Source organism: Colletotrichum acutatum, assembly GCF_030867785.1.
Source record: "Colletotrichum acutatum strain CBS 112980 chromosome Unknown BDZ83scaffold_30, whole genome shotgun sequence".
Taxonomy (NCBI): domain Eukaryota; kingdom Fungi; phylum Ascomycota; class Sordariomycetes; order Glomerellales; family Glomerellaceae; genus Colletotrichum; species Colletotrichum acutatum.
In genome coordinates, this window is record NW_026849024.1 from 1 (window position 1) to 22,553 (window position 22,553).

Sequence of the window (22,553 nt, forward strand, 5' to 3'; positions counted from 1 at the left end):
ATGCGCCGGGAATTGGTGCGCGACTGGGTCGATGGCTGGGTAGCCTGCATGTTGCCGGTATCAACCTGGGCCCCGACGGATGGAGCTCCCATCATAATGAGCTGGACAAGTTCTACATACCTGGTGGTCTGGCGGAAAAAGCCATCAAAGGCGCCATGAACGACGAAGAGTCGGAAAAGGTGCTAACAGCAATGCGCGCACCCGCTCCTATCCATACGCTGACGCCTTGGGACTTTCGGCCTATGAACATCGTGGTACGTGTTCCCGAGGACAAGGGGGTGGTTTCGGATCTTGCGGTCGTGGACTGGGAGTTATGTCACTACGGTGATCCCTCTAACGATGTTCGCATGTGGTTTGCTGAAGTTGTCATACTGGAGGCAAAGTTTGGCAATAGGGGCTTGCTCTCGTCGTTTTTGTCGGCATATAAGCAACGGGTCAGTAGTGCTGTCGTAGACGAATCATTTGTGTCCAGAGTTGCTCTGAGTGCCGGCATCTATATGCTGTGGCTTATTCCCATCAACCCTCGGGTTTGGGATTGCACAGAGGAAGATGTGGAATCTTGGAAGAGAACAAGCCTAGACTATATCAGGGCAGGCGCAAATGAAGATGTCGCCTGGCTGAGACAAAGCTGCTTGGGGCCTTTATTGGCATGATGTAGTGTAAATGAAATATATGAGAGATAAAAGATTTCTCCAAGTCACCTCTTTCTACTCTTCAGTGTGCATTCCGATATAAGGTTGATAATGAGGTGAAAAAAACAAAAGTCTTTCAAGATCTTTAGAATACTTTGTTCTTTATAATGCTCAAAAGGCTAATGCTTTTCAGAACAGACTGGGAACTACATCTCTCTTTTCCTAGGCCTTTAAATCACGTTATTCCATGGAGAGACAATATCGGATAGCATGTTTAGTCTAAGATTTCCCGTTGGTATTGTTGGGGAGCCATGCAACATCTGCTGATGCCCTTGACTTTCCAAAATCCGCCCCTGGGTAATTATACGCAGTGTACGCTTGCGCCCGCTTTCCCTCTCGCACCGGAACGCGGAATCCCAAGAGCCCCAATTGTCTGTCAGACAATTTTGCCTTGGTCTCCGCGCTCATGAGCTCCGGGTAGCTCTCCATGGCCTGCAAAAAGAAGCGGCAGAATGCTGACAGAATGATGGGTCGTGTCACATCCGATGTGTTCACGCCAGTCGAGTGCCAGGTTCGGCTGTCCAAGAGCACACATGTTCCAGCGGGAGCTGCCGCCGGAACGGATCCGCCCTATTCATAACGAGTAAGATATCTAGCAATCTTTTGGGCAGCTCATGAGGTTAATCAAATGGTAATCACTTACAACTTGGTCAATAACAAGCGGCGCGACATTCTTGTTGTGAGACCCGGGATACATACGGGTGGCGCCTCTCTCTTCCGTAACATCCACCAAATACCACATAGCATTCAGAAGGTAAGGGTGATCGATTGTTTCGGGAGTGAGTCCCATCTGATCACGATGCATATAGATACCAGACTTTGCAGGTCGGGCAATGTTGGCACCCATAGAATGGAGCTTGAACGCATTACCTAGGAACCAGGGCATAATTGCGTCGATAAGAGGATGATTCAAAAGATCCAAAAATTCATCGCCTTTGTTGGGAAGACTCCTACATGAAATTATCAGTTGGCTTAGTCCAATGCAATTCGCAAGAAGCCTAAGAAATCTTGCAAGATGAAAGGCACAAAAAGTCGAATGTTAACTTACCAGACTCGTTGATTCGGTTGATCGTCAGCATGCACATGGGCACCGTCCATATGAGCTACACCGGCCAACCGTTCGCCAGCTGCTTGTTCTTCAACAGCAGTTTTGAGAATCTCAACCTGATCCGCCGAAAGAGCATCCTTCACCATTGCGTATCCCCATTTCTGAAGATCGCGTTTAATCTGCTGAACGTCCTCAGTGGGTTTTGGTAGGTCTTGAGGACCCAGCTTATCCGCGTTGACAACAGGCTGAGGACGTCCGCCCGGAGCAAAGCACATTGGGAAGCTCCCACGACACGGAGGCTTCGCGCGCTTGCCAAAGGCGTGCACTGCATGCATGCGGCCTTCAATGACATCGAGGATGTACTCGGGCATGATAGTTACCGTGACTCCAGGTCGAACATGATCTGGGATGTTGTCGAGCAGTGCTGCACTCGTTGATGTGGAATCAATGAAGATAGGGGGACTCAAGTACTGTGATCCGTCCCCGAGCTTGAGCTCAACAAGAGTACCAAGTCCGTCAAAATCCTAGATATTCTAATAAGCTATGGCCTAACTACTACGGCTGTAGAGAAATGAAGACAATCATCACCGAGTTACAATTACTATGAAATGATTCAACATACTGCCAGTCTTTTCTCGACGTATGCACGAACGCGAGAGACATTCTGCTGAAACACCCTTAGAGGATCGTCTCTGGTTACGTCGTAAGGCTTGTCTTCGAAGACAAGTCCAGAGATGAGAGAGCCAGTCGGTGGCGGTAGAGTCGATGCCATGTTGGGTCGTTGAGAAAGAAGCAAGACTCGAGGTGAAAATTCTTGAAACTGCGGAAGGTTGGAGCCTTGGAGACTTCTGATGGCGCTCACGGTCTTGCGATGGGCAATGGATAATACTCAGGAGGTTCAGCTCAAACTCACCATGCACTGCATCGATATGGTCTGTGTTGTCCGCACTGTGTATGCAAACATAGACCTCGCCTTCGGCGTCGTAAAAAGTGCCGTAGCCGGCCTGGGTTCATGACTTTGCTCACAACGTTGCAGTGACAGGCCCCCGTTTTTGCCAAGGCTGTATTGCGTGGCTTTCTGACGAGAAGTTACATTCTCGATCCAAGTTGCGAGCTTTTCTGTGCTAAAAAGAGGTTGCGTGACCTTGCTTGTTGATTATGTTCACCGCTTCACCCGCCGGTCTAGGTTCTGAAGTTCTCTCCACTTTCGATTAAAGTTCTACTTGCAAAGATTAGTGATAGGAAACTCTTGAAGTCTGATTTATGTGCGTATGCGGGTCTATAGAGCAGTGAGGTAGAATGACTGCCTCGGCGATGCCTATCGTTTGGGTAATTAGGAGTGTCGATAGAGTTAGGCGAAATTATATTCGTACAACGAACTTGGGTTGAAATAGACTTTACAGGCGTGCCTGATAACGTAGCATTCGTATTTTAGTCCCTTACTGGATAGTGCTAGTCGGTTGTATCGGGTTAGCGCCAAGCGGTCTACGTTGCCGATCATCCATGTCTCGGCCGGGTATCGAAGGGCTTGGTGAACCCTTCTCCCCCACAATCAATCCGGTCTCCCGGAGCCAAGCACTCCGTTCTCCCGATTCATGAACTTCAGTAGCAACTCCGGTTCGGGCCATTGTACGGATACTCTCGACTATGGATACACGTGTAATGACCAACGAGGTCCATTGGTGCGCCACTCTCGGCCGGTCGCCGTTGATTCAGGCAAGGAGGCTACCATTAAGATATTTGCACCGGGGATTTCTTCTTGGTTCTGACAGCTCACGATTCACATTCGACATGTGAGATGCTTCCGGTCCTCGTGGATTCCGCGGATACGGGAATCTCTTCCGGCCGACATTCCGAAAGCTCACAAGGACGCAGGCGGGAGCACGACCCTCAAACACAAGATTACAGAATTTTCTGAGAAGAGCGGTTAATGAAGACTTGCCGACTACATTTGCGGGGCTTTGCAGCGTTCGCCGCACGTCATTTGTGCAGTAAAATCATACCCCAAGACGGAGTACCGGATTAGATGCTGACAGTTCCACCACGTCGGGACGAGAATAAAGTTCAGGGCTCCGGCAGACGTGTTTGTATCTGTACCTCGACTACGAAACTAGGGATCCACGTTGAGACCCTAGCTGCATTCAGTGGAGAGCTCCATGCCTCATGCCAAGTATTCTTATTTCTGAGCTATGACACTACAGAGCGCAGGAGCGTATTCGTTCTTCAGCCAAAGCGCTGTACACGCTTGCAGTTCGCGCCGTCAAGTTAGAAGTACATTGGCCTTGCATCAGCGGTGGGAGCCGGGACAGTCTTCGGCTCAGGCGGTGTAACCCACTCCTTCCACGGCTGAAGTCGGCCTTCTTCTGGGAACGGACCGTTAGGACCAGGCCCATCCTTCTGATACGGCGCGGGCTCCAGTACAATGAAGCGTGCCTCGACACTGTACCGCGTTGGGCAGCCGGGCCGAGCCGCTCCATTTCGAAATGCAGCATGGGGTACAACTATGTGCGGGGCTCATTAGTTAAGGTTTCTTGTCCCTTGGTCGACTAGACCAGTCTCGGTCACCATTTGGCGGGCGGTGATATGTTCGCGCCAATTAATGATTCGCAACTTACTGTTGAAAAAGCCACCTGGCGGGTGGGTGTCGTACTGTGTCATGATAACAATCTCGTCAGGGGTCTGGTTGCTCATCCAGTACCATCTGTGGGCAGGATTCCAAGAAAAGTAGGCAACTTCCTTGGCTGCTTCGTGGGTGATGCGGTCAACTGAGACAACATCGGCGAGGTCAATGTTAGTCCTTGGATCGCACACGGCGAAGGGAATGTCCTCGGCATGATTGAACATCGGGCGCCAAATACTAAACAAAATGTCAATAACAACGAAGCCGAGGAAGAATTTTGGTCGCTGCATACTTGATAATTCTCGCCCGGCTTTGGCCTGAGAGAACGCGTTGCCGTTCATCCTCAGTCAAGAACAGCGATATTCTGCTCCAAGAACTGGCCACGGTATTATCTGCAGCCACGATTCGTATTAGCTGTAGAAACGAACAATGTGCAGACAGAGATAATGAAGATTTTCTCACCCAAGTGGGCGAAAGGAAGGTGTCCTGTGCGGCCTCCTTGCGAACGTGCATCTCGAAACTAATTTTAGGTCAAGTATGATTAGCACGTATGCAAATGCCACCTGATGAAAGCTTCCGTCATCCAAAATAGAGGAATTACTAACATTGGCATTGATGGGGAAAATCTCATCCGTACCAAATCGAGATTTCCTGCAAATCATCAGCGTCTTCTTTGGTTGCACAGCTATGGTGCATACGCACAAAAATTGAGCCATCTCTTCCAAGTAAGGCTTGCAGTCATCCGCTCCAGTCATTTTCGAGAGCTTTTTGGACTTATTCTCGAGGAAACAGAAGCCGTTCTCCTCAATCGTGGGCTTGAAATCTGGCAGCGTTCGTATATCGGTCAGATTAAGCTTGCATTGCACATTCGTCAACAACGTAGGTCTTTTTCTCCAACAAATTCGCCTGAAGCTTACTTCCATATCCTTCATGACGAAATTCGACTTGGGAAATGACTGCCCGTCAGGGCCATCCCAAGAGTACGGCTTCGCCGTTTTATGGAGATCAGTTCTCTCGAAGAAAGCAGTGACTGCTGCCATGATTGTTAATAATAACTGGAAGGACAAAGATGCGAAAGCGATTGCGTGTTACAGGAGTTTGTTCAAAGAAGGGACCATCGGTGCCATCTTCAATGGGAGGCGTTACGGAGCATACTTATGCCCACTTCAGTGCCGAGCTTGTCATAGCCTGGTACGAGGCAAACAGTGGCGTGGAGGCACAAAGTAATATGACCAGACAACTGTCCCAGGTGCAGGGGATAGGGTCCGAGCGGGGAATCAAGGTCGGGCGGATTTGTGCGCTTTTCGCGGCCGTCTCAATGTCAGGTCGCAGTCCCTGCCCTCCGCCACCTCAAAACGCCGGCCCGCCTCAACCGACGGAGTCTCGCGATATATGAACTCGACTCGGGCGAGACTTCTTCAGCCGAAGAGCCGCGGCATTACACCGGGGCCATCAGATTCCTACCATATTCTGGTTGGTGCAAAGGAGCCTTTCTTTCAAGATGTTATCATTTTCATCATCAGCCGGGCTGTTTTGCCTTGTGATCACGTTGTGGCTCGTGACAGTCGCGATATTGCGCGCCTTTTACAACCTCTTTTTCCATCCACTGGCAAGATACCCAGGCCCGCGACTGGCAGCTATCACCCCACTGGTTCATGTCTACCACTTCGTAAATGGCGATGCTGTCGGCTGGCTTGATAAGCTCCACGCAGAATACGGCGACGTTGTGCGCATCGAGCCTGGCCGTCTGAGTTACATCACACCTCAGGCTTGGAAGGACATATATGGACATGCGACGGCCAATCGAAAAGTCAACTCGAAAGAGAGGAAAAACAGCAAGAACCTCTTCTCCAACGGGAGTTACTCGATTTCGTCCGCTCACGGTCCCGAGCACCAGCGCCTACGCAAAATCTTCAGCAATGCATTCAGCGACCGAGCCATCACGAAGCAGGAACCCATGCTAGCGCTTTATGCACAGCAAATGGCCGACTTGGTTTGTCGAAAGATCTCTAGCGAGCAATCTTCTCCAGGAACTGCTGTCATGGATGCAGTCCAGCTCTTCAATTTCGCTACGTTCGATATCATGGCAGATCTTGCATTCGGCGAGTCACTTGGCTGCCTCGAGAACGGCGGATCAAATGCTTGGGTCGACGCCGTCCAAGTGAATTTCAAGCGAATGATCGTTAAGGCAAGATTGAGGCCTTACCCGGTAATCTCATACTTGTGGCACCTTTTCCAACCGGAACAAGACAAGAAGGCTGCTGCTGTCCACATTCAGAGCTCGCATGAGCGTGTCACGAAAAGGCTGGCCAAGGGCGCTGATGCCAGGAACGATATCTGGGGACTCGTTCTCAAGGCCGAGGGTCCGAACGCGCTGAATCGTACCGAAATGAACAACAACGCCAACAACTTGTGAGTTGCTCCTGGTACCTATCTGAGTCTATGTATTTTAGTTACTGACGCACGCGATTTGCATTCTCCTGATTCCAGCATGATAGTTGGCACTGAGACATCAGCGACAGCGCTGAGCGCTCTCACGTATCTTTTGCTGAAGTCTCCGGGAAAGCTCGAACGACTAGTCAAAGAAGTGAGATCGGTCGGCAACACTAGCCAGCTCAAAGGAGATGTTCTCAAAGACTTGCCATATCTTCAGGCATGCCTCACCGAATGCCTCAGGTGTACGAAAACTTTCCAGTCTCTCATCGACATGAATCACAACTGACGAGTCATGGTAGTACACCCACCTGTCCCGACGGGTGGTATGCGTGTCATTGGTGAGGGGGGCAACACCATCCTCGGCCATCTTCTCCCTGAAGACGTGAGTATCACCTTCTTCAGTGCCAGCTCATGGTTCTTTTGAAGAGGACCCGTTCCATGGCTAATCCTATCATTTTCTAGACTAAAATGTCGATCGCGACCTGGACTGCCTTCCGTATCCCGCGTTACTGGAAAGATGGCAACGAGTTTATCCCCGAAAGATGGATCCCAGGTGAGCGTGGGTATGATGAATACCACACATACGACCAACATAGTGTGTTCCAGGTATTTGGGACCGGTCCACGCGCTTGTATTGGCAAAAAGTAAGTTTCCCGAACGTTCTTTTGAAGGCCAATGCCATCACATCAATACAAATTAGCTGACTTATTGGGTCAGTCTTGCGTTGCAGGAAATGCGTCTCTTGTACGCCACCTTTCTATTCCATTTCGACATGGAATTATGTCCTGAAAGTGACCGATGGATGGAAGATCAGAAGTGTTGGACCTTGTGGTTCAAAGATGACCTTCAGATTCGGGTTTCCCAGAGGAAAGACACATGAGGTCATATTTAGAAAATGCAGTTCAGTGTTCACGTAACTAAGCTGAAAGGGCCGTCGTTTCAGAAGTTTTGCTTAATTGAGGTGTGTGAGATAAATCTCATCGCTAAATACATGTAGGAACGGGTTCATCTGATCAAAGCGAACTAGTGCATGATGTCCTTTTTACCGAGGTGTCGAATGTGGTTCGTCATCTTGATAATATCCTCCCTTTTCTGAGGAATGTGATGTCCTCCTTCAAAGTTTATAACATGAGCGACCTTCGAGGAGTAATGCGTTGCAAGAGTGTTTCTCGCTTGTCCCAAGTTGCAGTCCTGACTGCCGTGAAGATGCAATGTAGGCACCGAAATCTTGGCAACGTCACCGCCCTCTGACTTGCTGCGGATATAATCCGTCGCGACATCACTATAAGCGCAGCAGACCAAGACTCCAAACTCCAAACGCGGGAGCCACGGCACCAATCCCACCTCCTGCTCCCACAGCAAGACTGTACTTGCTAGCCCGCCCTGCGAGAAGCCCAAGACACCAACAATCTTGACGTGCTCGTTCTCCAGCTGCCAGTCCTGTACTGCCATCTTGATGGCTTCGTTGAACACGGCAACTTCACCTTCGGTGTCGGTTGCGCCCTTGCGGAACCAAGAGAAAAACGACTTCATTCCGGCAAAGAAGGGGAGAACATCTGGACCGGGGACGGCAACGTGGGGTGCGGTGGCAAACACGAACTCGAAATCCTCTTTGAGAGCTGCACGGAAACCCGCGAGTTGGAAACGGAATATGTCGGGTGAAGCACCGCCGCCATGAATGCAGAGAATGGCCCGCGATGGCGACCTTTTCAGTGATGTAACCATTGCGGCTGTGAAATGACGGGTATTTCTCTGCGTATGAGTAGAGAGATGAGACGGAGATAAAAGCCCTGCCTCAGAATGTATAAGATTTGTGAAAATAATGAAGTGAGTGAGTCTGGTGGGTAAGGTTTTTTGGTGCTGGAAGTATGAGTAGCTCCGAGGACAGGTGAGGAGAGCAATGTTCGGGAGATATTTATGTGCCTCGACGAGTTTATTGTATCAGATGAAAGAAAGCACAAGCCCACGGAGGCTTTGAACAAGGTACTTCGGTAGATCTTAGTGGGTCAAGGTAGATTTGAGGAAGAGAGCACTGTATGACTTTCTTCCCGGGTCTTATCGCATCATGCTTGCTCGGCTTGATAACTTTGGTCCGCGGACCTTGAACAGTCGGCTAGAGTACCCTCAGTCTATGATTGCTGATTTGCTTGAGAGAGGTTGGCAGGATTTCCGCTCCCTCCAATAAGCATGTCTCCTTACTTTGGTTGTCTACATATCAAATCAAGCATTCATGCGTACAACTACTTTCTCTCCAGAGAGTACCTTGTTTCGGACCATTTCCATCCCCGCCAGAATTGCCTCGAATCCACCATCTAAAACACGAAGCGGATGATGTTGCAAGTTTCCTTCGTTGATCAACTTCTCTACAGTTTCCCAAACAGAGACTCCAAAGACACGCAGTTCTTCCGACGGATCACTCTTGTAAGGCTCGGGCCAGGTGCATCCTTCGCCAAAGATTCGAGGACCAACTGTGAAATCTGCGGTAACAACTTTTCGAGTCGCAGCGTGCTGTTGCCAAGGGTCAAGAGACACGTATTTGCCGCCGCCTCGTCCGATAGCAGCGTAACAAAAGGCTGTAGACTCGACGGTCGTGATGCAGTCCAGGGCATATTTCAGGTTCCCTTTCGTGTATGTTTTCTAATGGTGAAAAGACGATCAGTCAGCTATTAGTTGCCTTACTATTACGCAACGTGGAACTTCGTGTTACAGCAACTCACAATCTTGCCCGCCAAATCTCTGTCATTTCGATCGAAAACCTCTACAGCCTGGTTTCTTCTCGCTAGGTCGAAGTTCTTCGGAGAACAGATAGCGATCGGATCGAGACCGGAACTGTTCACAACGATTACGTCAAATATTTCCTCAACGACATGGCGGATTATTTGACTTACAGTTTGAGCATTTGCATGGCAATTGTCGCAGTTGCTGTACTGGCCCCATACACCAATACATGGGCAGGCTTCGCAGCTCCTCGACCAGGCAGAGGCAAGCCAAGCAGCTTCATGGCGATTCCGGCTGTGCTCACGCCTACAGGCAGAGATGCAGCAGCTTCAGTGCTCCAAAATTCTGGAACCTTTGTCCACATCTTACCACGGGTCACGGCGTACTCGCAAAATGCACCACGCTCAGGCGTGGTTCCGTACATCTCGTTCTGGGCACCGAAGACCCTATCGCCAACCGTGATATTGTCAACATCATCTCCCACAGCGACCACGGTTCCTGCAAAGTCTGCACCTAGGATGCCGAACTTTGTCGCAAAGGCTCCCCTCATCTTGGTGTCGCTCGGGTTGAGGCCAACTGCCTCAACGCGAACCATGACTTGATCCGCTGGGATCTTGGGACATGGTGCCTCGTCCCAGATGACGACCTCATCTTTGCCATTTACAACGATGGCCTTCTGAGTTGTGGGAGGGACAAAATTTTGATGCGAAAGACTGCCCATACTGAAATTTGTTGATGTTGAACTGAAAAATTGGCCCGGAAATCCTCGTTTACCTGATCCTCTGTCGCTGATTCATACCCTTTCAACCACGTCCCCTCACTTACCTACAAAAGAATTCTTTCCGTCGGTGTTTCGGTCTCGGTTCGTTCACCCGCTCATCCACTTTACCCGAACGTGTATCCAACTCAACTCAACTTCTACAACATCCTTGAATCGGGAACCCCGCTCTACCTCGCAAGAATCCTCGGGTCTTTACAAGAGAGTACGTAACCGGTGTGACATAAACTCGCTACCTGGATGGATCTGTACAGCAATACAGAAAGAAACCCTAGCAAATCAGGGCAAAGCACAACCGGCTTAACTACACATTTGTGGACCCGGGGACTTGTGGAGATCGCGATATGCATCACCGTTTCCTGTACTCCGTAGTCAATAGGCTGTATCCATAGAATAACGGCTCAAGAAGTCGTGGATTCCAATGGAGCCTTTGTGGTCCAGATTCAAACTTTGTTTTGACTTTCCTAAAGTAAAAACTCAATACGCCTTTTCCCTTTTCGTCGGGCACATCCATTAATACGGATACTTCGTAGATGCATCGATCTCATCCCTACCCTGTTCGTCCAATTTTTAACCAAGGTCATCCTTGATGATGAAGACAAATCATCACGGGGTCATTAAAGTCCTGTTGCCGCTTACTACTGGGTAACTTGGTAGAATATTCTTTGTTACAGCTCGCCTGTCATGATGCATACTACCCTCTAACTTTGCAAGGACCCCAAATCCAGGGTCCATCGAGGACATCGAACCTATCAAGTAGAGTTTGGAGATCTCAATAGAGTTTCGGGTGGCCCTGCTGATTATTTTGGTAGTGGGATCCTCTCACCTCCACCTCTGAGAATACCCCAGTTGTTCGAGTACCTGTACTTCTCTGCCCAGGCAATGATCGCATCCCAGTCCTTGCACTGATGCTGATAACCCCACCCCGTCCCAACCTGTTCGTTGTACTTGCGCCACTCGAGTGTCACATCTGCATTACACATGATAGTCTGTCGTAGGTAATCCCAGCAATGATTGAGATGTTCAGAATTCCAACCAGGATCTGTGGGTAACTCTCTCTTTGCCGCCTCGTCCTTGTTCAGGCGGTCGATAAGCTCATAGTATGCGTCCATAGTACTATACTATTGTGGGGGTTAGCGACAAACCAGGGTCAGCAGCGATTCAGTTATCTTGGGAGGCGGGAGTCCGGCACTGTGTACGAAAAGGAGAATGAGGCTATTCGGTGTGACGTACAAGGCAATGCAATTGATGAAAGACCGAGGGATACGCGCGGTGTTCCGGAAGTGATTGATTCAGCCCCGGCAAGTCAGGCAGAGCAGTCTCGTTCTTGACAGTGACCCAACCCCGCCCAACTATTATCAGATATCAGCAGTCTGTCAGACGCTAAGACTGCCGAAGGTTTCCTTTCACGGTCAATCTGTGGAGGTGGAGAGAGCACTTACTCGGCAGCAAGCTGTTCCACGCCTCAATACTTTCAGGGTTAGGAGGCTGGCCGTATAGCTTGTTCCCATGCAAGACCTTTTTCACAGGGACTACGATACCAAAGTTAGTTTCACATCAGTTATCAGAGAAACACGTTGTCCACTTTGTCTGTACATCCATACTTCCTCCTAGTCATCTTCATGGCTGCCCAGGCAGAGGAGATAGGAGATGGAGTTAACGTACTCTGGGGTGGAAACCACTCTGGTTGCGCCGGGTAAACAACCGTTGCAGGAGCCTCAGGGAGATAGAATGCCGGGCCGTGAAATACGACGAGAATTAAGACCGCCGCAATGGAGATGGCATTCGAAAGTGATAGGGTAAGAATGATCAACTGAGAGCGCGGCAAACGACCATTGGCCCCGGTGGGCCGTTCGTCGTCACAAGGTTCACGAGAATGGAGTAGGCCGGCATTTTCGTCCTCCGTAGTCGAGAGTCTCGGTATCTTCTCGCCGTTCTCTTCGTTTGAGAAGTCCTTGGCGGATTTCGCCATCGTGCTTCCCTGTCGTCGGAAGTGGGTAGTTTGGATGGGGGATATGTTAATTGTCAGTCTTTCTTCAGAAGTAGAAGGTGTTTTTATAACCGTCTCGGTGGGAAAAGCTGTTCGTATTAGGTCAAATCAGGTAAATTCGCCGTATGTAGAATGTTCCTTGCACGCAGACCATACCCACAGCAGGGACCCCTCTCATCACATTTGACTGAGCCACATTCATGTACAGTGTTTTGGCGTACTGTGACACCTACATCCAGATAGAGGTCTTGAAGTTGAAGACTAGATGCTCCGTCAGATTCACCGGTCGACGAAGTCAATCAGAATCCGAGTCGCAGGGCTTAAGAACTCGTGGTAGAAATCTCTTGTTATTTGAATCGCTGAATGATTTCTACTTAACTCGTGTTCCTCCCACTCGCTGACTCACTACTTTCGAAACATTCATCTAAGTCCCTCATTTCGGCTTCTTCCCGATCATTATCAGCGTCATGTCGCCGAACGAGCCCATTGTTGTTGTTGGAAGTGCATGCCGGTTTCCAGGCGGTGTTGATAGCCCAGCAAAGCTATGGGAACTCTTGAAAGAACCGAAAGATTTGCAATCTGAAGTTCCAAAGGAGAGATTCAACATTGACGCATTTTACCATCCCGATGGCTCTCACCATGGCAGGACCAATGCCCGTCACGGATACTTTCTCGATGAGACACCGAGGGCTTTTGATGCGTCGTTCTTCAACATCCAAGCCGGCGAGGCGGAGAGCATAGATCCGCAGCAGCGGTTGCTCCTGGAAACCACCTACGATGCTGTAGCCGCGGCTGGATACGGACTACACGATCTTCGCGGGTCTGATACCGCAGTTTACGTCGGCTTGATGACCCACGACTTTGAGCTCGTCAAAGTCAACGACATCAGCTACAGCCCAACGTACTTCGCAACGGGTGCCGCTACAAGTATCGCGTCAAACCGTTTATCATACTTCTTTGATTGGCATGGCCCTAATGTAAGCATGCTATTCAGTTGAAATTATGGCTATGATGTCAATGTTCTCAAGCTGATCGGGATTGCAGATGACGGTCGATACTGCGTGCAGTTCCTCTCTAGTTGCGGTGCATCTTGCGGTGCAACAACTGAGGAGCGGATCGAGCAAGACAGCTATCGCAGCTGGTTCCAATTTGATCTTGTCTCCAAGTACGTAAACTACCTTTTTTTGAAGATATAATGAGCCGGCAAGACTCACACTGCATCTATCTTAGTGAACTACATCACAGAGAGTAAGCTGAACATGCTTTCACCCACGGGCAGATCCCGAATGTGGGATGCTGCAGCGGATGGCTACGCGAGAGGTGTAAGTCCCGTCCCCCATGGCCTGTCGAAACATGAGATATGAGGCAATAATTGCGGAACAAAAGATTGGCTGGATCGTCGAACTTTCACTGACCAGTACGCAATTTCTGTCAACAGGAAGGTGTTGCCACTGTAGTCCTGAAGACGCTTAGTCAAGCACTGCTTGATGGCGACTCCATTGAGTGTGTCATCCGTGAAACGGGTATCAACCAAGACGGACGCACAACCGGCATCACAATGCCGAGTCACGTTGCTCAAGAGACCCTCATTCGCGAGACTTATGCTCGGGCTGGTCTAGATGTTGCGCAAGCTGAAAATCGCTGCCAATTCTTTGAAGCTCATGGTAGGTACCAAGATTGAGTGTAGCATTGAAACGTTTGCTTACCCCTAATTCGCAGGAACGGGAACACCAGCGGGTGATCCTCAGGAAGCTGAAGCAATCTCGAAAGCTTTCTTTGGCAGCCAGGATAGTTCAGACAGTGAGCGCTTGCTTGTAGGAAGTCTCAAGACCGTCATTGGACACACCGAGGGCACTGCTGGTATTGCCGGCTTGTTGAAGGCCTCACTTGCTGTACAGAACGGCGTTATTCCTCCCAACTTGCTGTTCGAAAACCTCAGCCCCAAGGTCGCACCCTTCTACAAGAATCTCTCAATCACGAAAGAGGCTCAGCCGTGGCCAGAACTTAAGCCTGGTCAGCCGCGGAGAGCAAGTGTGAACTCGTTCGGTAAGCTCTTCAGTCACACCAGTTCTAGACGCCCCGGAAAATGCTAACGAAGGAAAGGCTTCGGTGGCACCAATGCCCACGCGATTGTTGAGGAGTACAAGGCCTCAGCTCCGAGCACGGATACGACTCCGAAGCCAAAATCTCAGCCTATTTCAGCAGCATATGCCTTGCCACTCGTACTCTCTGCCAAGTCAGAGCGTTCGCTGAAGAGCCTGATGAAGCAGACTGCTCAGTTCATCAAGTCAAGCCCTGATGTCGACATGCTTGACCTCTTTTGGACGCTCCTTCGCAAGCGATCTATTCTGCCTTACCGCCAGACTATCGTTGGATCTTCCAGGGAAGCTATCACACTCGCGTTGGAAACCGCCATCTCAGAAAATGCCAGCTCAGAGCCCAGCTTGCGCTCCTTCACCAGCAACCAAGAGAAGCCTCGTCTTCTGGGTGTGTTCACTGGCCAGGGTGCTCAATGGCCTGGCATGATGAGATCGCTCATCTCAGCGATTCCCCAGGTTGGCGACATTGTGGCGGAGCTTGACCACTCGCTGCAGACATTGCCCGTCGAATACCGCCCTTTTTGGACCTTGAACGAGCAATTTTTGCTCGAGGATGAGGCTTCCAATGTTACCAAAGCCAGGTTTTCTCAACCGCTCTGCTGCGCTGTACAGATCGTTCTGGTGCGGCTACTGGCAGCTGCTGGTGTTGAGTTCACCACGATTGTCGGTCACAGTTCAGGGGAGATAGCGTGCGCCTTCGCTGGAGGCTTCATCAGCGCCTCGCAGGCCATCCGAATTGCTTACCTCCGAGGCCTCACATCCAAGTATGCAAGCTCCCCGAACGGGGGCGAGGGAGGTATGCTTGCGGTAGGAACTTCACTAGAAGATGCACAGGAGCTGTGCGAGCTGGAGATGTTCCAAGGCCGCATCTGCGTTGCTGCTAGCAACTCGCCTGACAGCACCACCATATCCGGTGATGCAGATGCCCTTGCAGAACTGCAGACTATCTTGGAGGATGAGTCCAAGTTTGTACGCATGCTCAAGGTCGATAAGGCTTACCATTCACACCACATGCTCCCTTGCTCGCCGCACTATATCAAGGCTTTGAAGGACTGTGGCTGCGATGTCGCTGATGGGGCCGGTTCTTCTGTGGCATGGTACTCCTCTGTGCACCAGAACAGACGCATGAAGGCAAGCGACGTCACCGCCGAGTACTGGAATGACAACTTGGTCTCTCCTGTTCGCTTCATGCAGGCTGTTGAGGCCGCCGCGATCGAGCATAAATCACTCGATACCGCCATTGAGGTGGGCTGCCACCCGGCTTTGAAGGCACCTTGTCTAGCAACTCTCAAGACTATTCTCCCCGAGGATATGCCTTACACGGGTTGCATGCAGCGTGGTTCCAATAACGTTCAAGCTTTTGCCAGTGCGGTTGGATATCTTTGGGAACGTCTGGGGCTGAATGCCGTTGACCCTGACAGCTTCATTACCAAAGTGATCGGGCCAGGAAAGAGTCTTCGAAGCCTGTCCAAGGCCCTGCCCCGGTACCCTTGGGATCACAGCCGGACTCACTGGAACGAGACCCGCGCGATCAAGGCTCATCTCCACGGTCAAAGGCCACATCTCCTCTTGGGCTCCCTCTCGGCCTCAAGCACCGGTTCGACATCGCAATGGCACAATACTATACGGCCCAGGGATCACGAATGGCTACAGGGTCATGCGCTCCAAGGCCAGGCTGTATTTCCCGCTGCCGGATACATTGTTATGGCAATGGAGGCTGCTCTTCAAATGGCTGGCGGACGCTCCGTTCAGCTCATTGAGGTGCTTGATATGAGCATCGATAAAGCTGTTACTTTCGAGGATGAGAACAGCCCGGCAGAGCTCCTCGTTGCTGTAAATACCATTGTCTCTCAGCCAGACCAGATCAAGCTCGGCTTCACGATTGACTCCTGTCTTGCCAAAGAGTCAAAGCCGTCAACATCTGCTACCGGTCAGCTCGTTGTCACATTCGGGGACTCTTCCACAAATGTCCTGCCACCCGCAAACGACGACCCTCCGCACCTTACAACAGTCAACATCAAGAACTTCTACCGTGAACTGGATGAGCTTGGATTCGATTACAGCAAGGATTACCGCTGCATCTACAACCTCGCACGCGCCGATGCGAAAGCTACTGGTCACATGGCCTTTCCGCGTCTGGATGATGGATCTCGTCCAATCGTGTTGCATCCAGCTTCTATGGACTTGGCGTTCCAGACCATCATGGGTGCCTATTCAGCCCCAGGAGATAAGCGCCTGAGGTCCATCTATGTGCCTGTTCACATTGACCGGATCAGTCTCGTCCCCGCGCTCTGCGCTTCTGTTGCCGAATCTGACTCGGCTCCCATCGTTCACTTCAACACGGCGAACACGTACGACAAGGGTGACGTTTTAGCCGGAGACGCCACGGTTTTCTCCTCGGGCGATGATAAGCAAGTTCTCTACCGCATCGAGAACCTGCTCTTGCAGCCACTTTCCAAGCCGTCCGAGGCCGAAGACCATAAAGCCTTCACCAAGACAGTATGGGGCCCCTTGAAGCCCGAAGCACTCCTGGACAACCCGGACCTCTGGGCTACTGAGCAGGACAAGCAAGTGATCCCCATAATTGAGCGTATCTGCTATTTCTACATGAAGGAGTTTGTCAGCCAGCTCACTGAAGAAGACCGCGCCAACGCTACGCTGCCTCATCAGAGATACATCTACTGGAACGAGCACGTCTCGGCCAAGGTGAAGGAGGGAACCTGGCACGAGTGGTATGATCCATCTTGGGAATCAGACACGCGCGAACAGATCGAGAAGTTGGTTGTAGAGTAGGTCCCAGACAATTCCCCAGCTTTGGCATGAGGTGTTGCTAACACATGCTGCAGGAACTCCTACCACCCTCACGTCAAAATGGCGAAGAGAGTTAGCGAGAACACTCTCTCGACCATTCGTGAGAAGAGCAACCCGTTCTTGTGGATGGACCACGACGGATTACTGACGGAGTTCTACACGAGCTACTTGACCAGTGGTCCTGGCTGGCTATACGGTCAGGAACTCGTCAGCCAGCTTTGCCATCGCTACCAGACGATGGATATCCTTGAGATTGGTAAGTTCGCCCTTGAGATCTTACCGCGAAGAATTGGTCATTTCCGTGCTAATAGTTCTTACCTGAAGGTGGTGGTACCGCTTCTGCAACGAAGTACATCTTGGACATCCCGCAGTTGGGCTTCAACAGCTACACGTTCACCGACATTTCTCCAGCGTTTTTCGAAAAGGCTCAAGAGCACTTCTCGGCACACGAGGACCGCATGATCTTCCAGAAGCTGGACATCACCAAGAAGCCTGAAGAGCAAGGTTTCAAGCCGCACTCGTACGACATGATCATCGCCTCCTCTGTCCTCCATGCCACACCGAAGCTGGCAGAGACGATGACTAACGTGCGGTCTCTTCTGAAGCCCGGTGGCCATGTTGTTCTGCTTGAAGCCACTCACCGGGACCACACCCGTGTTGGCTATCTCTTTGGTCTATTCCCGGATTGGTGGGCCGGAATCGACGAAGGCCGTGATCTTGACCCCTTCGCAGACATCAACCAGTGGGATGCCATTTTTAAGCAGACTGGATTCTCAGGTGTCGATACCCGCACGCTGGACCGACATGGCAATCTCTTCCCCAACACTCTCTTCTGCACACATGCGGTCAACACGAAGGTCGCGCGTCTCGACGCCCCGCTTTCTGCCCCTCTAGACGACAAAATCCTTCCTCAAGTAGTCGTGATTGGCGGTGGCTCAGCGAAATCAGCTCGGATCCTGGATGAGGTCCGGCAGACGTTGCCCGGCCGGGAAATTGTCTCTCTCAAGCGGATTGAAGACGTCCTCGAGTCGAGCATTACACCCAAGTCGACATTCCTTGTCCTTTCGGAGCTCGATCATGAGACCTTCTCCGGCATCGATGAGGTCAGATTCAGCGCAATCAAGTCCCTTCTGGAGCTCGCCGGCACGATACTCTGGCTCACTGAAAACGCATGGATCGAGAACCCCTACCAGGCCATGACGGCCGGTATGCTTCGTTCCGCCCGTCTCGAGTACCCCGCCACGCATAACCAGTCGCTTGACGTTGACGACGCCGACAAGTTGGATATCAAGTTCCTAGTCGAGCAACTTCTTCGCCTCGAGGAGCCGACGGGGTCGAAGGAAGACATTCTCTGGACACTGGAACCCGAGGTGTACGTTTCCAAGTCTCGTGCCTACATCCCTCGCATCAAGCACGATATCCAGAGGAACAACCGTCTCAACTCGAAGCGTCGTGCCATCACAGCCTCAGTTGACTCCCACACGACGCCTGTGACCCTCTTGGCGTCAGAAGATACTCTTCATTTGGAGTCATCGGAGACATTCGGTGCAGTCTCATCCGCGGAGACGGGCCTGGAAGTCAAGGTAGACTTCTCCCTCGGAAACGCTATTCGCGTAGGCGATCTCGGATTCTGGCATCTCGTGCAGGGTACCATCGTTGGCACGGACAAGACAGTCATTGCGCTTTCGGCTACCAATGCGTCCATCGTCCATGTTCATTCCAGTCATGCCTTTGTTCTCCCAGCATCTGAACGCGTCGCTGAGAATGCGTCTGTCCTGCTTTCAACTGCTGCGAGGCTTGTCGCTCAGAGAATCTTCAATGGCATCGCTTCCGGCGCGTCGGTTCTCGTCATGGAGCCGCCAAGCTTCTGCGTCGAGGCCATTGTCGAAGCAGGAAAGAGCAAAAACGTGCAGGTTCGTCTCGCGACAACCAGAGCCTCATTCTCTTCCTCGTTGCCATGGATCCGTCTGCACTCTCTGGAGACCGATGCAGGCATCAAGAGGGCTCTGCCTGTGAAGCTCTCAGCCTACTACGATCTCTCAGACGAAGGGAGCTCCATCACCAGCTTCGGTTCTCGTGTGGCCATCCTTCTGCCACCCGTTTGCCTTAAGTTCAACCGTGGTCACATCTTCCAAAGCTCTGCTGAATCCATTTCTTATCTTGAGCAAGATGCATTGCAGCGACCGTTGGTTGAGCAAGTAGTTGTCGCGGCTGCGGCAGAAGTGCCACAAGGCGCCGTTTCTTCTGAGTTCCATGAAGAGTCTATCGTGAGATCCATCGGCAGTATCGCCGACTTGAAGGATGCGCTTGCTACCTCAACCATCATCGACTGGAGAACCGAGAGTCGTGTGACAGCGCGAGTCCGCGCCGTTGACTCGGGCAAGCTGTTCTCCCTCGACAAGACGTACCTCCTCCTGGGTCTCGCCGGATCTCTAGGTCGGTCTCTAGCTCGTTGGCTCATCACGCACGGTGCCCGCCATATCGTGATCTCCAGCCGTAACCCTGAAACCCCTGACCCGAAGTGGCTGGCAGAGATCGAGAACTTGGGTGGCATCATCACCGTTCTGTCCATCGACGTCTCCAAAGAAGCTTCTATCGATGCTGGGCTCGCTGAGATTCGACAGACGCTGCCGCCCATCGGCGGAATCGCCTATGGCCCGTTGGTGCTTCACGATGCTCTTCTGGCAAGCATGGACCTTTCCATGATGAATGTGCCCGTCAACTCCAAGGTCGTTGGAGCGCAGATTCTACACGAACGCTTCTCGAACCAGGCCGAGGATTCCCTTGACTTCTTCGTCATGTTCTCATCGGTTGCGACAGTGGGAGGCAACCCAGGCCAGGCCAACTACACAGCCGCGAACTCGTTCCTCCAAGCCCTCGCTCAAAAGCGTCATATTCAGGGCCTCCCCGCATCGACAATCGCGATTGGCGCCGTTATTGGTGTCGGATTCTTGTCACGTACCGGCAGAGAAGAAGAGTTCAAGCTTGCTTCCGACACAGACACAATCTCGGAAGACGAGTTTCTTACCCTGTTTGCCGAGGCGGTTGTCTCTGGAAGGCGGACCCCAGGCTCTCAGCCGGTGGCCATTACAGACATATCCGACCTCGAGGTGATCACTGGTATTCCCGAGTTCAGTGCACGGCACAAAGACACCGTCAAATTTTATGACGACCCGCGATTCGGAAACTTGAAGGTTCCCGAGAGCCGCGCCAACACGGATGGCGCCTCTGGGGCTAGGAGCTCTGTCAAGGAGCAGCTGCTGAAAGCCAAGACACTGGATGAGGTTCGCGATATCATCATTGGTAAGAGTCCTCCCATATAATGCAAGGTATCGGCGTGTAACAAGGTACTAACTTGACTAACAGATGGCTTGTCGCAAAAAATGCGCGGCATCCTGCACATCCCTGCCGATGAGAAGGTCAACGCTACGACACCATTGATTGACCAGGGCGTGGACTCGCTCGGTGCAATCACTGTCGGATCATGGTCAGTACTTGTTCACTTCCCTTCGTTTCAGGATATATGGCTGACGTGCGATTTCCAGGTTTTCCAAGACACTCATGATTGACATCCCGCTGCTGAGAGTCGTAAGCGGTGCCTCAATCGCTGAACTTGCTGAGGAGGCGGCAGGACGACTCTCAAGAGCCGCCATTCCCCTAATCGAATCTGCCGACGGCATCGTCAGTAGCGAAGATGATAGCCGCAGCGATAGCGACTCGCCCATTGACACATCGAATGCCACATCAATCTCGGACTTGAGGGGTGACGACGTCGTCTTGGATGACAAGGCGGCCACTTCGCGCCAGATCCCGTTGTCTCTCACCCAAGAACACTCGTGGAAGCTTCTTCAGCAACTGTCCAATGAGCCGACTATCTTCCACAACACCATCGGTGTGTTCATGAAGGGTTCAGTAGACCTGGATAGACTTGAGAAGGCCCTGAACAAGTCCCTCCGCCGTCATGAGATCTTCCGCACCGCATTCTCACCTGAGGGAGAGCAAGTCATCCTGCCTACCCCGGTCACCCGCGTGCGCTATGTCGAGGTCAGTGACAGGGCGGCAGCGGAGGAGGCCTACAAGCAGTTGGAGAATGAGGAGTACGATCTTGCTGCAGGCGAAGGCCTCAAGATTGTCGACTTCCACTGGGCCCAGGATGAGCATCTGTTCGTCATCGGCTATCACCGCCTGGTGGGCGACGGCTCAACAACGCAGAACTTCCTCGACGAAGTTGGCCAACTATACGACGGCGCGCAACTTTCGGCGCCACCGCAGTACTCCAACTTCGCCGCGCGGCAGCGATCCGATGTTCAGAGCGGCCATATGGACGCCGACATCGCGTACTGGACCTCCATGTACAAGACCCTACCAGAGGTCCTCCCAGTCTTGTCGCTCCCCAACGCCCAGAAGCAGCGGGACGCAAGCAACCGCATTGCCTGGAAGCAACACGTTGGCACGCTTCGCCTAAGCGCGATCTTAGCCTTCCGCATCCGCGAGCGCTGCAAGAAGCTCAAGGGCGTGACGCCCATGCACTTCTACCTGGCAGCTTACCACCTGCTCCTCGCGCGCCTCTCGGCTGCAGAGGACGTGGCCATCGGCATCGCCGACACCAACCGCGCCAGCATCCAGGACGTCTCGACCATGGGTTTCTTCGCCAACCTGCTCCCCGTCCGCCTCGCGCCCTTCGAGCCGGCGCAGACTTTCGCCGACGAGCTCGAGTCCGTCAAGGAGCGCCTGCGGCAGGCGATGCAGCACGCCCGCGTCCCCTACGGTGTCACGCTGGACCGCCTCGGCCTCGCGTCCTCGTCGGCGGAGCTGCCGCACGCGCCGCTGTTCCAGGCTGTCTTCGACTACAGGCAAGGTGCGGCGGAGACTGGACGGCTCGGCGGTGCTTCGTTTACCGAGATTTGGGCTTCGCGCGAGCGCACGCCGCACGATGTTGTCCTGGAGATGTCGGACGATCCGGCCAAGGAGCCGCTTGTCACGGTCAAGCTGCAGAGCTATCTGTATGGAGAGGAGGATCCGAAGGCATTCTTGAGTGCCTATGAGGCGACCCTGACCAGCTTCTCGGAGAACACAAAGCTGACGGTCGCCCAGGATTGAGGAGCTTGCTATCGTTGTGTAGTCGGGGGTTCTCACGAAGAAGCAGGCTTTGCAGGTCCGCTTGTCTAATAGCAATCAATGCACAAATCATCTTTCTTAGATCAATGCCCGCTTGAATCTGGTCATGACTCTAGAGGCACCTTGGCCCAACTCTGACGCGAAGAAGCACCAGAGACAGCCAAATGTTGACAATGGCGACTGCCATATTGTCATTGACTCTCGTGTTGTCGAGACTGAGGCCGACTCCAAAAACCACAAGAC

At 52.0% G+C, this 22,553-nt stretch overlaps 8 protein-coding genes across 8 annotated transcripts; 3 read left to right on the forward strand and 5 right to left on the reverse strand.

Moving 5' to 3' along the window:
• Positions 1-11: 11 nt before the first annotated feature.
• Positions 12-653, forward strand: BDZ83DRAFT_573958 (uncharacterized protein; the record flags this gene model as incomplete). Its single annotated transcript, XM_060504665.1, has 1 exon — positions 12-653. A coding segment is annotated over one exon (642 nt), but the record flags the coding sequence as incomplete, so codon positions are not given.
• A 258-nt stretch (positions 654-911) lies between these two features.
• Positions 912-2,512, reverse strand: BDZ83DRAFT_718260 (uncharacterized protein; the record flags this gene model as incomplete). The annotated part of the gene is given in 5 exon segments (XM_060512047.1): positions 912-1,025; positions 1,035-1,262; positions 1,336-1,642; positions 1,741-2,264; positions 2,363-2,512. Coding segments are annotated over 5 exon segments (1,323 nt in total).
• Positions 2,513-4,005: 1,493 nt separating this feature from the next.
• Positions 4,006-5,400, reverse strand: BDZ83DRAFT_750595 (uncharacterized protein; the record flags this gene model as incomplete). The annotated part of the gene is made up of 7 exons (XM_060513936.1): positions 4,006-4,241; positions 4,356-4,597; positions 4,653-4,752; positions 4,823-4,880; positions 4,966-5,011; positions 5,063-5,214; positions 5,278-5,400. 7 exons carry the CDS (start codon positions 5,398-5,400, stop codon positions 4,006-4,008), a joined length of 957 nt encoding a protein of 318 aa, XP_060366722.1.
• A 302-nt stretch (positions 5,401-5,702) lies between these two features.
• On the forward strand, positions 5,703-7,676 carry BDZ83DRAFT_695991 (cytochrome P450; the record flags this gene model as incomplete). The annotated part of the gene is made up of 5 exons (XM_060511363.1): positions 5,703-6,772; positions 6,851-7,038; positions 7,096-7,178; positions 7,259-7,440; positions 7,514-7,676. Exons 1-5 carry the CDS (start codon positions 5,862-5,864, stop codon positions 7,674-7,676), a joined length of 1,527 nt encoding a protein of 508 aa, XP_060366723.1. The 5' UTR covers positions 5,703-5,861.
• Positions 7,677-7,819: 143 nt separating this feature from the next.
• On the reverse strand, positions 7,820-8,521 carry BDZ83DRAFT_650167 (oxidoreductase; the record flags this gene model as incomplete). Its single annotated transcript, XM_060510349.1, has 1 exon — positions 7,820-8,521. The coding sequence occupies one exon, from the start codon at positions 8,519-8,521 to the stop codon at positions 7,820-7,822; it is 702 nt and encodes a 233-aa protein (XP_060366724.1).
• A 286-nt stretch (positions 8,522-8,807) lies between these two features.
• Positions 8,808-10,453, reverse strand: BDZ83DRAFT_667851 (alcohol dehydrogenase GroES-like domain-containing protein). The gene is made up of 3 exons (XM_060511102.1): positions 9,685-10,453; positions 9,514-9,625; positions 8,808-9,433 (listed from the first exon to the last, which is right to left on the reverse strand). The coding sequence occupies exons 1-3, from the start codon at positions 10,233-10,235 to the stop codon at positions 9,017-9,019; spliced, it is 1,080 nt and encodes a 359-aa protein (XP_060366725.1). The 5' UTR covers positions 10,236-10,453; the 3' UTR covers positions 8,808-9,016.
• Positions 10,454-10,728: 275 nt separating this feature from the next.
• BDZ83DRAFT_249640 (uncharacterized protein) lies at positions 10,729-12,293 on the reverse strand. The gene is made up of 4 exons (XM_060501921.1): positions 11,958-12,293; positions 11,735-11,824; positions 11,526-11,644; positions 10,729-11,413 (listed from the first exon to the last, which is right to left on the reverse strand). Exons 1-4 carry the CDS (start codon positions 12,262-12,264, stop codon positions 11,093-11,095), a joined length of 837 nt encoding a protein of 278 aa, XP_060366726.1. The 5' UTR covers positions 12,265-12,293; the 3' UTR covers positions 10,729-11,092.
• Positions 12,294-12,749: 456 nt separating this feature from the next.
• BDZ83DRAFT_696001 (uncharacterized protein) lies at positions 12,750-22,506 on the forward strand (the record flags this gene model as incomplete). Its single annotated transcript, XM_060511364.1, has 10 exons — positions 12,750-13,259; positions 13,327-13,447; positions 13,513-13,604; positions 13,721-13,946; positions 14,002-14,328; positions 14,386-17,170; positions 17,228-17,448; positions 17,517-20,495; positions 20,559-20,679; positions 20,738-22,506. The coding sequence occupies 10 exons, from the start codon at positions 12,750-12,752 to the stop codon at positions 22,290-22,292; spliced, it is 8,937 nt and encodes a 2,978-aa protein (XP_060366727.1). The 3' UTR covers positions 22,293-22,506.
• Positions 22,507-22,553: the final 47 nt, after the last annotated feature.